Raw genomic sequence first — 16,419 nt, 5'->3', positions numbered from 1 at the left:
TTTAAAACTGACGGATGATATAGTCTCTTCATAAAAGCAGAACTACTAAAGTGTTTAAGAAGAGAGACATAAACTCAAATGATGCTAGCAAACTGTTACGATACCATATCTTCCATATCCCAATCATTTAATTGCCTATTTAATTCACCATATCTTTCTAATTTATATTTAGATATTTGTTTCGTGTTCAATAAGTTAGGATAGTATTCTATTATTATAAATAGAGAAAGGTTGTTATCATTTTATTCAATCAATCAATATATTATTTGGCCAAGTCCATATGTGATTCTTTGAATCCCTAATTCTATGCTACCTGCTGCCCGACGGAATCTCCCCGTGCACAGTCGGAACGTATATCTGATCTATAGCCGTTGCCCAACGGGTTCCAATCCACGCACAACCACCCAGATCCTTATCCCCGCCGACCCTCACGGGCGCCGGATTCTCCTTATATTGTTATTTTCCGTTTTATCGGTTCGTTAGTAATTTAGGTTTCTATCATAAACATGATTATCTGAGCAAGACAAACCTGAAACCTCTAAACCTGATTAAATCATTAAACTTGGGTGTGGGCATGGCCGGGTCGCAGGTGGTGGCTCAGCTATGTGGATGGTGGTGATGGTGCAGATGAGTAGGAGGTCGTATCACGATCCCAGCAAGCAGCGGCAATGAAAAATGGCTATTCAATAAAGAAAACAAAAAACAAAGTGGAACTAATGAAGAATCATAAAACAATTAATACGGATGTTGAATAGAAGCTTTTATAATGCATACCTGTGGAGTGAAGTTAGTTATAAGGAATTCGGAGGCGGGGAATGTGGGAAATCTTATGCCAATCCTGTCCTGTTCCTCTCTGGCATCGTCTTTCCAGTTGTGGACATCCTCTAATAAATATTTCTTTGGCATTTGGTAGAGCTGGAATTGATACAATCTTTGGGCATGTTCTGATTCGGAGAATGTGAAGAGAAGGTAGCTGGTCTGGGAGTGATTCCAACTAAGGAAGATCATTCAGGAGTAGAGATTTGAGTGAGGAAAGGTGTTGTATGGCTTGTGGTAAGCATGCCATCTTTGGAAGGCTGACTAACTGTATCACATGAAGATTATTAAGAGGTTTAATATCTTCCTCTTCCAGCAGCTGTACTAATTCTCTGCAGTACATTATATAAGGATGCGCAGAGCAGAAAATTGTTGCAACATCCCTTGTAAGTTGTTGCAACATCCCTTTTGGAATACACATCATTCTATGACAACTTTTTAGACATAAACGTGTGAGCCCTTTTAAGGCTTCCAGACCTTCTCTTGTAGCTGAGATCTCTTTCACCATCAATTGTCAAACTCCGAAGCTCACTGTACTTTGCCAATGTTTCTATTCAAACTCCGAAGCTCACTGTACTTTACCAATGTTTCTATTGGAAAACATGTCAGGCTCTCCTCAATTTCCACTTCCAGTCGCCTAGGAATGTCCTGCTCAGATAATAAAGCCAGAGTTGAGCTACTGCATTTTAGAAAATCCAACTTTTGGAGGGATGGGAGTGGTTGCAGTACAAATGAAGAGCAACGTGAAATCGATAGCTCTTTAAGATTTGGGAATGCTTCTCTACTACTCTCTTGCTCCTTTGAAAAATTCATCAGATTTGGGAGTTTTGATAAGTCCAATTGTTCAAGAGTAGGGAATTGTATCTCTACTTCGTTTCCACTTCCAACTTCTTCTTCAATAATGTACTCCACCCCTATATTCTCTAACTCCAGTTTTTTAAGATGAGTTAGCTCTCTCAATTTTGGAAGACGCCTGCAACATGCACAATTTCTGATTACAACCTCAACTATGTTTTCCAAAGTTGAATTTGTCATCCAACGTGGAAGATATCTACCACGGAAACCAGCTATACGAAGACACTCAAGATTGGAGTGAGGTTCGAGTGCTTCCAACACCTTATCATCATCTTCCTCTAACTTGGATAAATCATATCTTTCCCACGACAATGTCAACCTCCTGAGATTCTTTTTGTCAGCAATATTTGCTTTCTCTGCATCCAAGTCCGCTACTCTCTCCAGATGTCGAATATTAAGCTCCCCACTGAGGTTCAAGCAATGCAGCTCCTCAAGCTGAGTACCTTTCTTGGCACCCACTACAAACATGCTCAGTGTTTTGAGGCCAGTTAACTTCCTCATTTTAGAGGGCATCTCAGACAACGACCAACAGTTTGACAAACATAGATGTTGGAGATTATATAAGGATGTCAGCTTCCTTGGCAAAGCCAATAGCTTATAGCAACGATCCAAGTTCAGGATTTGCAAATTCCAAAGAGTACATATTGAGTTGGGCAGAGAGCGAATTCCAGAGTTTGACATATTCAAGTACCGCAGATGTTTAAGATTGCAAATGGAAGGAGACAAATCTTTTAATCCGTCATCTTTTGCATAGAATACTCTTACGCTTGTGAGCTCCGAGATGGAAGAAATGTTTAAATCTTGCTTAGGAAACAAAATCGTTCTGTCAACCAAATTTACCTCGCGTATGGTAGATGCGATTGGAATATTTCTGTCACTTCTTACTCCGGGAATTTTGTTCTCCATTAGTGATATCGCAAGATCATGAACAAGATCATGCATAGCGATGCTTTTATCCATAAACCTTGGTTCTATAAGAGATCTAAGTAGTAACTCATTACATATTTGATTCCCAACATCTTCCACTTCAATATTTTCCTTTGGTGAAATATAGCCATGAGCTATCATCGAAGGATCAGTTCTTCTTTATCAATAATATAATCCTTAGAAAGGCGGCAAAATAACCAAAGCAATGCCTTAGCTCCAATGGGAGATGATGATAACTCAATCTCAATGCTGGCATTATCAAACTCTCTTCCGGTGAGAGCTTAAATAATTCACTATCGCTTACATATATACATTCCTTTTGTGTCCTTTTAAACCTTAGAATACCTCCAAGCGCCTTAGCAGCAAGTGGCGCACTAGCGCACTTCTTCACAATCTCTTTCCCAATCATTTCCAGTTGCGAACATGCTTCTTCTTTAGGTCCGAAGGCGCGTGACCTAAGTAACATCCAACAATTGTCATCCGACAAACCCTTGATGCGATGAGCTGGAAGTGTCCCCATTATATCAGCAACCTTCTTTTGGCGTGTGGTGACAATGATGGATGCACCAGTTGAACCACATGATAGAATATCTTTCAATTCAAACCATTTCTCCTGGTGGTCGTTCCATACATCATCAAGTACAATTAAATATCGTTTTTGGCTCAACAACTCCCAAAGCTGACGCTCTACAACATCCAACTGCTGCAACTCCGCAGCTTTCCCGCTCCCTGTGACAGCTTCTATCATTGCCTTCACCAAAGTCTTCAACTCAAAATTGTCAGAGACACAAACCCAAATTCTTATATCAAAGTGGCCTACCACCCGCGGTTCGCTAAAGACTAACTGAGCAAGAGTAGTCTTGCCAAGACCACCAACGCCAATGATTGGCAACACAGACATATCCTCATTCTCCTTTACATCACTCACCAATATCTCCACAATCTTGTTTTTTTCTTCTTCTCTACCATAAATCTGATCAATATGGTTCAATAGGGATCCCGTCTCACGTGAGGCAACAACTTCTCTAGGCCTATCAACAGGCATCTCACGCAGATGAAATTCAGCGCGCTCTGCAGCAACACCCTCCAGTTTCTCGGTGACTCGTTTCATCCTCCTCCCGATCTCGTGACGATACAAAATCTTCTTGATGCTTAAGCGACTAAGTTTGCTGCGAGTGTGTTTGAGTTTGGAGACATGAGTGTTGCACTCATCCAAGATGTCATCAATCTCATAAGCAAGGACGTTGAGCTTCTGCAGCCAATCTCGGATAGGCCTGCTTTCGATTTGCTTGTCTTCAGCATCTTCCAGCACAGCTTGAAGGGTGGTGAGGGTACTTGAAAGCTTGTGCATCTCCTCGTCAACGCCCAAGATCAGTCCAATCTCCTCCTTGATAAGCGAGCCCAGATTATCAAGCACGACTTTAAGAAATGCCTCTGCCATACTACACTAACAAAAACCCTTCTTCTGAGTGAAAAGTTTTCTAAATACCAAATTTCAAGTTTAAGGATGATAAACATGAGGGGCCCTATCAAATGTTGTTAGGTAGAAAGGCCCTAAACACAGACTTTTAACTAATTGTTGTTGAGAGATAAATCCATATTCTTATATCAAAATGGGCTAGGCAACACGACATATATTTATTCTCCTTCACATCATTTACAAACATCTCCACATATAGCAATAAAAAAACTAATAAGAAATTATTTCCTAATAGCCCAATTTCAAGTATAAATATGATGAATGTGAGGGAATGCTTTAAAATGTTCTTAAAATCAATTTTGTTGATTACTTGCCATTAAATATATGAACTTGCAATACTTTCTTATTTTTCTCTTATTTTACTTTGAAGATAATTGTCTTATAATTTAAGCTAACATGTTCATCGGAAGTTCCAGCGGAGCAAAATTCTCCGAGTATTAAAACGATGTTTTCTAAATAGAAGAATATAACTTGTATGGTAATACACGAACTTTTGAGGTATAACCCCAAACTTTGAGATATATTATAGAAATCTCTTCAAACTATTGAATATTTTCAATGGTTTATTTATTTCTATAATGTCCTACACTTTTTTGATCCATCAAATTTTTTTAAATTATATACTTTAAATAAAGGAAATTATACAACAAAATGCATTTTAAAAAATAAAAATTATAAATATGTCAGTTCATAACCTATTAAAATTAAGTTGATGCACAATAATTGTGTAATAAAAAATTGTTATAGGTCTAATTTAGACACCTTCCTCTAATGGGGGCAATATTATATTCTCTTGCGCTATTAATTCCGATTAGCACCAATTGTTCCATTGGCAATTATAGAGATTGATATATTTATTATATTTTTTAATTTTTTATATTAGAAGCCGATATATTATAGTACCTCTCATTTTTGTCTCGCACCAAATGAATTGAAAATCATGTGGTTTCAAAACTCTACACAAAATTCTCCATCACCAATACATACTTATTGTCTCTTTCCTTCCTTTCAAATGCTTTGAGGTGACATTGTGCCAACAACCACAACAAAGAATTAATAAATTAACCGAAATATTCAAGGAGGGGTAAAATACTAATAGATCCATTAATTGAGCTCTTATTATTAAATACTAATAGATCCATTAATCAAAAGAGGCCCAATCACAAACATATATTATCAATTAAACGATAGATTCATTATCAAACTATAGATCCATTAATCAACTGGTTATGGAACGAAAAGTTTATTTCTTTCATTTAAGAAACCACTCTTTGATTGAGAGAACGTCCACACTTTTCAATATCTAAGAGAAAATTATGTTGATATAACACATAATTAAAAGTTCTTATAATTAAATTTGATACTTTTCTAAAAAACTCAAACTAAAAATACAATGGTGCCTTAGAGCATCCACAATAGCAGACTAGCCAGCTAGGATATTGACTGGGCTATTGCTGGGCTAGAGCTTTGGGTAAGCTGTGGGAATGACATGATATTGTGGCACGAGGAGTTTTTAGCGGGACTATTGCTAGTCCAAGGCGATTGTTGGTGTACTTTAAGATAGGTGGTGAAGATCCAATATAATAACTTAATGTCCTACTTGCAATAAATATCAACACTAATTTTTGTTGACATACTCTTGTCATTGTGTTGACACACTCATATTATTGTATTGACAATTTTATATATGCATAGATTAGTTAGCAAGTATAGCATATTAAGTTAGTTAGCATTCTAACACAATCTTTTTAAAATATAAGTATTATTTATTATATATTGCTTTTATTTGCTTTCAGTCTCTAGGCATGGTCTAATTCGTAGAAATTTGAGTGAGAAGAGGTGATGTATGACTTGTGGAAAGCATGCCATCTTGAGAAGACAGGCTAACTGTATAAATGCAAGATTATGAAGATGTTTAATCTCTTCCGGCAGCTCTACTAATTCTTTGCATGAATTATACTCCCTATGTCCCATTAAATATGGAACGTTTGATTTGCGCAGTTATTTTGAAAAATTATAAATAACTAAAGTGGTGAAAAATAAAGTAAGAGAGAATAATGTAGAGGAAGTCCCATTTACATTATTCTCGTTTTTTCACTTTATTTTTTCTCCACTTTAATTATTTATTATCATTTTTCTAAAACATGTGGAAAAAAAACGTTTCATATTCGATGAGACAGATGGAGTATGTTGAACATTCCTTGTGGAATACACGTCATTCTACTATAGTTTGATAGACATAAATGTATAAGGCTTTTAAAGGCTTCCGGACTTTCTCTTTTGCACCATCGGTTCTCAATGACCCGAGCTTCTTCAACAGCGGGGAATTGTATCTTTACTCCGTTTACTTCCAACTTCTTCAATTAGGTACTTCACTCTTATATTACCCAACTGAAGTATTTTAAGATGAGTTTACTCTCCCAGTTTTGGAAGACGCCTTGCGCAATTTCTGATTTCAATCTCAAACTATTTTTTTCAAAAGTTGAATTTGTCATCTAAAGCGGAAGATATATTGTTAAAAAATTTAGGAAACAAAATAGTTCTGTCAACAAAATAGTTTTGAAATTTAGCATAATATTTTTTTTTTTTTATTTGTTACTTGCATTTTCTCAATTATTCTAAATCTCTCCGTTCCATACATATTCATCGGAAGTTATGGGAGAAAAATTCATATAAAGTATTAAAACGATGTCTTTTGAAAAGAAAAATGTAACTGGCTTTAAATATACAAACTTTTTACATTTTATAGAGGAACCCCGAAATTTAAGATTTTCTAGAAATTTCATTAAACATTTGAAAGTTTTTGGATTTTTCTCTAATGATTTGTTTTTTTTCTTAAAATGTCCAACACTTTGTTGTGATGTTAGACATGAATATTAATTTATATTTGTTGAAATTAAAAAGAATGAATTTTTGAATTATTAATCGGTCAAACTTTTTAAAATTACGTAATTTATAAAGGAAATTATATAACCATAAGATAAAATTATGTCAATTGATAATCTATTAAAAAAATTCAATCTGACTTTTGACATAATCCAATATAGTTTTAAAAAAATTAGTGTCCAAACTTGAACATTTCATTTTTTTTTTAAAAAAGCCAAATTAGACCAATTCAACAAATAATTTTATTTTGATAGAAACTGTTAGTTGGAAAAAAAAATCAGCAAATATCGAAAGTATGTATTTTTATATAGACAAATCTATGGAATCTTAGATTAAATAAAAATAAAAAATAAAATAAAAAAAACCTTGAAAATATGTCTGTGCCGTTCCAGAATAACAAAAAACTCATTAAGGAATTCTTTGGAGAAAACTTTTCTGGTTGTCAAAATAATACATCTGGAAGGTATATAAAAAAAAGTATATCATATATTTACCTTCTTAAAAAGCGACATATTTTAAAGAAAAAAGTATATATAAAGATAAATTATTTTAAAACAAAATAATAATACAAATACATTAAAAAGTATAGAGTGTAATATCCTCTCAAATACCTTTTTTTTTTTAGAATGATTTTCATGAAAAAAGATAAATATGATAGTTATAAGATTTTAACTCTGCATAAAATGAGAAAATATATAATATTTTCTCAAATACTTTTGTACTTGGAAAATGATTTTTTCATAAAAATAATTAAAAAAATTATAGTAGTTATATTAATTTAACTCTCCATTTATCTCTCCATCTACGTATAAGAGACGTAGATACAACCATTACCACTACCACTATATTTTATGCCATAATCTTATTATTGAATTGATTTATTCCGCTAGCTCATAGGCATAGAAAATGCATGGTAAATAGGTGAGGTGTCGTAAGGATAGAGATGTATAAGTGAAAGTAAGATAGACAGGAACTGATATCCATTTTCTTGATATTAATTCCTCTACGGCTATATGAATTGTAAATTGGCATAATTAAATGATCTTCTTAATTGATGTCATCACTTAATAATATATTAAGACCATTATTGGCTCATAACCATACTATATCCATTAATTAATAATTACAATTATTTAATTTTCTCAAAAATTTCAAAACTAGCTTATTCCCAAAAACTTTAAAATTTATTATGACAGATATTTAAAACTTACAGATTTGTAGTAGTCGGGAGAAAATATATAAAATCGATAACAATGACTTATTAAAACAGTTTTCATCTAACATTTCGTAATTATAAAAATCTTTTATATAAAATATGCTAATATTTAAATAATATTATTTACTCTCTCTGTGCGCCATTAGAAGTCCCAATTTACTACTCCTTCCGTTCCATAGTAACAGAGGCATTTCATTTTCTACACTCGTTTTGAAAAAATGATAATAAATAGTTAAAGTGAAGATATAGTAAAGTAAGAGAAAGAATTATCTAGAGAAGAGTCATATCTACAATATTATCTTTCGTACTTTACTTTTTTCTCCACTTTAACTATTTATAATTATTTTTTTAAAACGAGTGCGCAAAATAAAATGCCTCTATTACCATAGAACGGAGGGAGTATTTAGTTGTCTGCCATTAGGAGTTTCGATTTATTTTTACAGTAAATAGTTGGTAGACTTCACTTTCCACTAACTCATTTCACTCACTTTATAATAAAACTTATACTCCGTGTATAAAATGGGTTCTACATTAAACTATTTTTTCTTACTCACTTTCCTTTATTTCTTAAATCTTGTGCCGAACTCAAATAGGACTCTTAATACCGAACATGATGAGTATATTTTAGTACTGGCTTGCTTAAACTTCTGGTTCCGTCCCTGGCTTTAATAATCTAAGTAATAAAACTAAAGATATCATGGTCAATCAAGAAAGAGAAATGGAGGCATAAAGACTTTTCAAAAAAACGTTAACTCAAATTATTTTAATCAGCTTTCATTATCAGACATTTTCAATTAAGAAATTTAACTGACCTCGTCATTAGAATTGCAAAGAAATGTTCAAGCAGCCTTATGCAACTGTTTTCATCATTTTGTTTAGAATTTCCTTCATCATGGTGAAGATGATGGCATCTGGATCAAATTTTAGTTGAAGAGTGAGTCGAAAGTCCTCCCACGAACTACCTATATTATTTGGTAGTTTTGGAACCATTCGATGTCGGATGGTCAAGCAAGAGATCCATTACTAGTAAACAATCATCTCCTCCATAATAAGCAATCTATCGATGACTTAGAGAAATGCATTGATGCATTTCCAACAGTAGACGCCAGTGATGCTAAAAATGCACCGAAAATATTTTTTGTCGGAATGACTTGAAATCCGCACGGTGATTTGAAATTCACACAGTTGTGATTTCACCTCACAAATAGCCTTGCAATATATCTCTCATTCTAACTCCGGGAATTTTGTTCTCCACTACTGAATAAGCTAAATCATAAACAAGATCATTCACACTGATCTTGTTATCCCAACAGGTTGATTGTAGAAAAGATCTCAGTAGTAACTCATTACATATTTGATTTCCAACATCTTCCACTTCCATATTTTTCTTTGATGAAATATGGAAATGAGTTATACAACGAAAGGATTTGTTTTTTCTTTTTCAATTTCAATTTGTATTTCGCGGAGTATGCCAACATGTGGGGTGTCACGGCGACGTCGGGCCGGGTTCAAGGTGCTGGGAGCGACGGAGGCGGGGTTCACGGTGGCGAATTTCATTGGAGGGAACCAGTGGCTGCCGTCGACGGGGGTGACGTTTGATTCCGGGGTTTGAAGGTTATTTGGTTTTGTATATAAGTTAAATGAAACCAAGTTAAGTAAAAAAAAAAAAAAGTGATGATTAATTTCGATTGATGTATTTTTAATTTGTTAGAAATGGTAAAATGATTGTAATGTGTATCTTGAGAATAATATGTAAATGTAAAATGCATCTTTGATTTTTATGAATTTATTCTCCTTTTGATACGATTTTTGCTACTAGCATTGATGACTATAACGAACAGTAGATCAGAAACGTTGTAACCGATAAAAGGGTGGAAACCGACGTTCCAATGAATTGAACTTTGGAGAACCATAGATATAATTTTCATCACATTCCTTTCAAAATGTGGGCACACTACAAATTTGAGAATTCGTGCATGGTATTATAGTTATAAATAAGAAATTACTTAACCTTATATAGAGACAACCGCAAACCATTTGATATAACTAAAGCTAACATCAATTGATGATTTGATTAACAAATGAAAAAGGAGAAATTAAGTGCTATTATTACTATAGATATTATGGTAATTGTCATTATCAAGTTGTTTCTTGTTGTGATTGACAATATGTAGAAAAGCAGATATAATCATTGTTATCCATAACTATATAAAGTACCTAATTCTCAATCACTTGTTTCATAAATGTAGAGTGTCTAGAGACCCCATGATAATCATAATCCAAACACCAGCTTGAGATAATTATTTCTACTTTTCTCACTATGTTTTTGGCATTATCAAAGTTGGAATAATTATTTTTTTGGCTGAGAATAATTGTGATATCATATTGGATCACTTAAATGTTTGTTTTCATCTATCCTTTTTAATAAGTCGTGCGATGCGACATTTAATTGATTTCCACTTTAAAAAATTAAACAAAATGTTCAAGTAGGGGTAAAATTAATATTTTAGCTTTAATTTCATTAAAGTAAGAGAGCCATTAATTAAAACTTAAAAGAGGTCCAGTCACAAACATATATACTAATCAAATGATAGATTCATTATCAAACTATAGATCCATTAATCAACTGGTCATATAACGAAAAAATTATTTGTTTCAATTTTTAGAAACAACTTTTATTTTTTATTGGGAAAATGTCCACATTTTTCAATTTCTAAGAGAAATTAAGTTGATGTAACACGTAATTAAAAGTTGGTATAATCAAATTTGATACATCCCTCAAAAACTCAGTTTCCAATGGAGACTTAAACAACTATTCCTTATAATTAGCACCATGGTATATTTGACAATGATATGAGTATTATTTATTAATTTTATTTATATTTGGCTACAAGCTAATTATAGGTCTTTATCAAAGCATTAATATTGGTAGTTGATTGGCATAGCCTTTAAAAACTCCCATTATCACCATATCAATTGGAAAAATCATGTGGCTTCAAAACTCTACACAAAAACTAGAAATCATACTTTGTACTTTCTTTTTTATTTTAAAACTTAAAAAACAGATTCAACTTCCACTACAACAAAAATTACCAACAAGGACGCTTTTTAATACGGAATCATTATACAATCCATGTTTAATCAAATGAGCCTTAGAACTTATTAACCACATTGAAAAAAGGCCAATACAATTTAATAATGAATTCCTATTTAATAAACGATAGCATATGCTACATATTATTAGAGCCCATGAAAGAAGCCCAAGGCCCAAGTCCAAGTAAAGAAGCTGAAGGTTTCTTATAAGAAATTAGTGTTTAAATCTTCATTCTATCATAAATAAAAAGTTTGATAAAGGGAAAATGAATTAATTTTTTTTTTCTATTTTAGGTTATCCTTGAAATGTCATGACAGGAACTCTTATAAATTCCGTTAACTAAGAAAACGCATTCAAGAAGGCGAATTTAAAACGGACGGGTGATATATGTCTTTAAAGCATTTTGCTGAGTGTATGTTAAGAACAATGATAATCGGAGTCGCGAGGACAATGACCTCGTCGATTAACCGTGAAGATGCTTGAAATTGCGATAAAGAAGAAAAAGATAAGGCAAATAAAGCGTCTAATATAATTTGTTCAAAAAAAATAAGTAAATAAAACATACTACTAATAAATAAATAAAGAGCAACTAAACCTGCATACTAATATGACACGAAGTCTCCGAAGGGTCTGGACGTCGCGCGCTCCTCTTTGGTCGAGACATGCCGACGACGTCGACTTCTCCCTTTCTACCGTTTCAAAAGATTGCTCGTTCTCTTGCGCTGCTATCAACATAGGACTCGTATCAGTTTATTTCACATAAAAGTAGAACTGCTGAAGTGGTTAGGAAGATAGAGAGATAAATTCAAATGTATTTTGTGCAGAGTTGGAACAAAAAAGAACATAATGATCGAGCAAAGAACAATCTACTACTCAAATCCATTTGCATATTCCAAGTAGCACAAATGATGGTAGCAAACACGACTAATATCTGAGCAAGAAGCAAGACAAACGTAAACCTCTATGGTTAGACTCTCCTACTTTTATAAGGGAAAGAACCATAAAGAAAACCCGGAAGCTTGAGTCGATAAACTTGACTCTATAAGGAAATAACTAAACATAATCATTAAACTTGGGTGCCGGTGTGGATGGTTTGGATGAGTAGGAGCTCATATCAATATCACGATCCCAGCAAGCAACAGCAAACATATATGGCTATTCAATAAAACAAAGTTTAACTAGTGAAGAATCATAAAACAATTAATATTGATTTAGAAGAGAAGCCTTAATAATGCATACCTCTGGAGTGAAGTTAGTTATAAGGAATTTCGAGGCGTCGAATGTGGGCAATCTTGTGCCAATCTTCTCCTGTTCTTCTCTGGCATCGTCTTTCCAGTTGCGGGCATTGGATGATACTTAGTTTCTTGGCATTTGGTAGAGCTGGAATTGATACAATCTTTGGGCAGTTTGTGATTTCGAGTTTGTGAAGAGAAGGTAGCTGGTCAGGGAGTGATTCCAACTCAGGAAGGTCGTGCATGAATAGAATTTCGAGGTGTTGTATGGCTTGTGGTAAGCATGCCATCTTCGGAAGCCAGGATAACTGTATAACTTTAAGTTTATGAAGATGATTAATCTCTTCCGGCAGCTCTACTAATTCTTTGCATGAAAATATATCAACTCTGCCCAGAGCAGTAAGATGTTGCAACATCCCCTGTGGAATATACGTCATTCTATCACAGTTATATAGACCTAAAAATGTAACCCCTTTTAATGCTTCCAGACCTTCTGTTGCTGAGATCTCTTTTGCACCCTCAATATTCAATGATTGGAGCTTACTACTGTACTTTACCAATGTTTCTATTGGTAAACATGTAACGCTCTCCTCAATCACCACATTCAGTCGCCAAGGAACGTCCTGCTCAGATAAAAAAGCTAAAGTTGAGCTACTGCATCTTAGAGAATCCAACTTTTGGAGGGATGGGTGTGGTTGCAGTATAAATGAAGAGCAACGTGAAATCCATAGCGTTTTAAGATTTGGGAATGCTCCTCTACTACTCTCTTGCTCCTTTGAAAGACTCTTCAGATTTGAGAGGTTTGATAATTGCAAATGCTCAAGAGCAGGGAATGGTATCTTTACTCCGTTTCCACTTCCAACTTCTTCAATAATGTACTCCACCCCTATATTCCATAACCTCAGTTTTTTAAGATGAGTTAGCTCTCCCAGTTTTGGAAGACGCGTGCAATATGCCCAATCTCCGATATCAATCTTAACAATTTTTTCCAAAGTTGAATTGGTCATCCAACATGGAAGATTTCTACCACAGAAGCCTTCTATACAAAGATACTCAAGATTGGAGTGAGGTTCGAGTGCATCCAATACCTTTTCATCATCTTCCTCTAACTTGGATAAAACATTTCTAACCCAAGATAATTTCAAACTCCTAAGATTCTTTTTGTCTGATGTATTTGCTTTCTTTGCATCCAAGTGATCCTTTACTCTCTCCAAATGTTGAATACTAAGCTCCCCACTGAGGTTCAAGCCATGCAGCTCCTCAAGTTGAGTACCTTTCTTGGCACCCACAACAAACATGCTCAGTGTTTTGAGGCCAGTTAACTTCCTCATTTTAGTAGGCATCTCGGACAACGACCAACAGTTTGACAAAAATAGATGTTGGAGATTATGTAAGGAGGTTAACTTCTTAGGCAAAGCCATAAGCTTATAGCAATGATCCAAGTTCAGGATTTGCAAATTCCAAAGAGTACATATTGAGTTCGGCAGAGAGCGGATTCCAGAGGATGACATATTCAAGTATCGCAGATGTTTAAGATTGCAAATGGAAGGAGACAAATCTTTTATCCCATCAACGTTTGCATAGAATACTCGTACACTTGTGTACTCCAAGATGGAAGAAACGTCCATATCTGGCAGAAAATTTTTGGGAAACATAATCGTTCTATCAACCAAATTTACCTCACGTATGATAGATGCGATTGGAATATTTCTGTCACTTCTTTCTCCGGGAATTTTGTTCTCCATTACGGATTGCGCAAGATCATGAACAAGATCATGCATAATGATCTTGTTATCCGAGAAAGTTGATAGTAGAAGAGATCTGAGTAGTAACTCATTACATATTTCATTTCCAACATCTTCCACTTCCATATTTTCCTTTGATGATATATGGCCGTGAGCTATCCATAGACGGATCAACTCATCTTTATCAATTTCATGATCCTTAGGAAAGGCGGCAAAATAAGCAAAGCATTGTCTAAGCTCCATCGGAAGATGATGATAACTCAATCTTAAAGTTGGCATTATCAAACTCCCTTCCGGTGAGAGCTTCCATAATTCACTATCTCTCACATATAACCATTCCTTTTGTTTCCTTTTAAACCTTAGAATACCTCCAAGCACCTTAGCAGCAAGTGGCACGCCAACGCACTTCTTGACAATCTCTTTCCCAATCATTTCCAGCTGCGTGCACACTTCTTCTTTAGGTCCGAAGGCGCGTGACCTGAGCAGCATCCAACAATTCTCATCCGACAGACCCTTGATGTCATGAGCTGCAAGTGTCCCCATTATATCAGCAACCTTCTGTTGGCGTGTGGTGACAATGATGGATGCACCAGTTGAACCACATGATAGAATGTCTTTCAATTCCAACCATTTCTCCTGGTGGTCGTTCCATACATCATCAAGTACAATCAAATATCTTTTTTGGCTCAACAACTCCCAAAGCCGACGCTCTACAACATCCAACTGCTGCAGACCTGCAGCTTTCGTACTCCCTGTGGCAGCTTCGATCATTGCCTTCACCAAAGTCTTCAACTCAAAATTGTCAGAGACACAAACCCAAATTCTTATATCAAAGTGGTCTTCCACCCGCCGATCGTTAAAGACTAACCGAGCAAGAGTAGTCTTGCCAAGACCAGCAACGCCAATGATTGGCAACACAGACATATCCTGATTCTCCTTTACATCACTAACCAATATCCCCACAATATTTTCTTTTTCTTTTTCTCTACCATAAATCTGATCAGTATGGTTCAATATGGAACCCGTCTCACGTGAGAAAGCAACTTCTCTAGGCCTATCAACAGAATTATCGCGCAGATGAAATTTAGCGCGCTCTGCAGCAACACTCTCCAGTTTCTTCGTGACTAGTTTCATCCTCCTCCCGATCTTGTGACGATACAAAATCTTCTGGAGGCTGTAGCGACTGAGTTTGTTGCGAGTGTGTTTGAGTTTGGAGACATGAGTGTTGCACTCATCCAAGATGTCATCAATCTCGTAAGCAAGGGCGTTGAGTTTCTGCAGCCAATCTCGAATAGGCTTGCTCTCGATTTGCTTGTCTTCAGCATCTTCCAACACAGCTTGAAGGGTGGTGAGGGTGCTTTTAAGCTTCTGCATCTCTTCATCAACGCCCAATATCAGTCCGATCTCCTCCTTGATAAGCGAGCTCAGATTATCAAGCACGACATTAAGAAATGCCTCTGCCATACTACACTAACAAAAACTCAGATAAGGAATTCTTCAGAGAGAAAAGCTTTCTAAATACCAAATTTTAAGGGGATGTTATGAAACGTTGTTAGGTGGAAAGGGCTCTATTGTAAAAAACTAAGAAACCAGTTTTCCATTTGCAAATGAGATATAATGATATGGCAATATTCATAACAATAAAACTAAAGATAGAAACAGACTTTGATGTAAGATAACAAGCAATAATATAATACTACCATCATTACCTCTCAGTAAGCAATAAAGATTTGAGTTGCAGAAGAGATGAAAAGGAGTTAAAGATAACAACAGCCTTGGAATTGTAAGATGGAAAGCAATAATAAAATACCATTATTACCTTTCAGCAAGCAATAAAGATTTGAAGTTGCAGATGAAATGAAGAAGAGGGAGCCTCAGAAACAAGAAAGACAAGTTCAACAGTGTATAATGAAGAAACAATGAGTGGTTGTGGAAGTTTAGATATGTTAAGTTGATAAGATGCAAAGACTTCCTTGTGGAATAAATGTCACTGTAAAATCCATTCAAGATGGACGACTAAGATTTAGTAATTTTTAGATATTTCTTCTATGACACTTAAAATCATAAAAAGTAGTACTCCCTCCGTCCCAGAAAGATTGTTTCATTTCCTTTTCCACACTCGTTTTGCAAAAATAATAATAAATAGTTAAAGTGGAGAGAGTGAAGTA

The 16,419-nt window shown here is 34.9% G+C and overlaps 1 protein-coding gene and 1 pseudogene across 4 annotated transcripts; both read right to left on the bottom strand.

Moving 5' to 3' along the window:
* Positions 1-601: 601 nt before the first annotated feature.
* Positions 602-4,039, bottom strand: LOC125193542 (disease resistance protein RGA2-like). Its single transcript, XM_048091366.2, has 5 exons — positions 2,944-4,039; positions 1,349-2,732; positions 1,086-1,148; positions 775-994; positions 602-679 (listed from the first exon to the last, which is right to left on the bottom strand). Exons 1-5 carry the CDS (start codon positions 4,037-4,039, stop codon positions 602-604), a joined length of 2,841 nt encoding a protein of 946 aa, XP_047947323.2.
* Positions 4,040-11,780: 7,741 nt separating this feature from the next.
* LOC125197086 (disease resistance protein RGA2 pseudogene) lies at positions 11,781-16,213 on the bottom strand (annotated as a pseudogene). 3 transcript variants are annotated; one of them, XR_016128980.1, is made up of 3 exons: positions 16,071-16,213; positions 12,514-15,716; positions 11,781-11,999 (listed from the first exon to the last, which is right to left on the bottom strand). The product of XR_016128980.1 is annotated as a disease resistance protein RGA2 pseudogene, transcript variant X3 (transcript). The 3 variants fall into 3 exon arrangements; XR_016128978.1 differs by having other exon boundaries at positions 11,781-11,996; XR_016128979.1 differs by having other exon boundaries at positions 11,781-11,996; positions 12,514-15,721; positions 16,071-16,193.
* Positions 16,214-16,419: the final 206 nt, after the last annotated feature.

The sequence above is a fragment of the Salvia hispanica genome, chromosome 4 (assembly GCF_029641045.1).
Source record: "Salvia hispanica isolate PSC_SH4W2 chromosome 4, Shi_PSC_v1, whole genome shotgun sequence".
NCBI classification, from domain to species: Eukaryota; Viridiplantae; Streptophyta; class Magnoliopsida; order Lamiales; family Lamiaceae; genus Salvia; species Salvia hispanica.
Note: the sequence above shows the minus strand (reverse complement) of the source record. Positions and strands in the feature narration are given on the sequence as shown.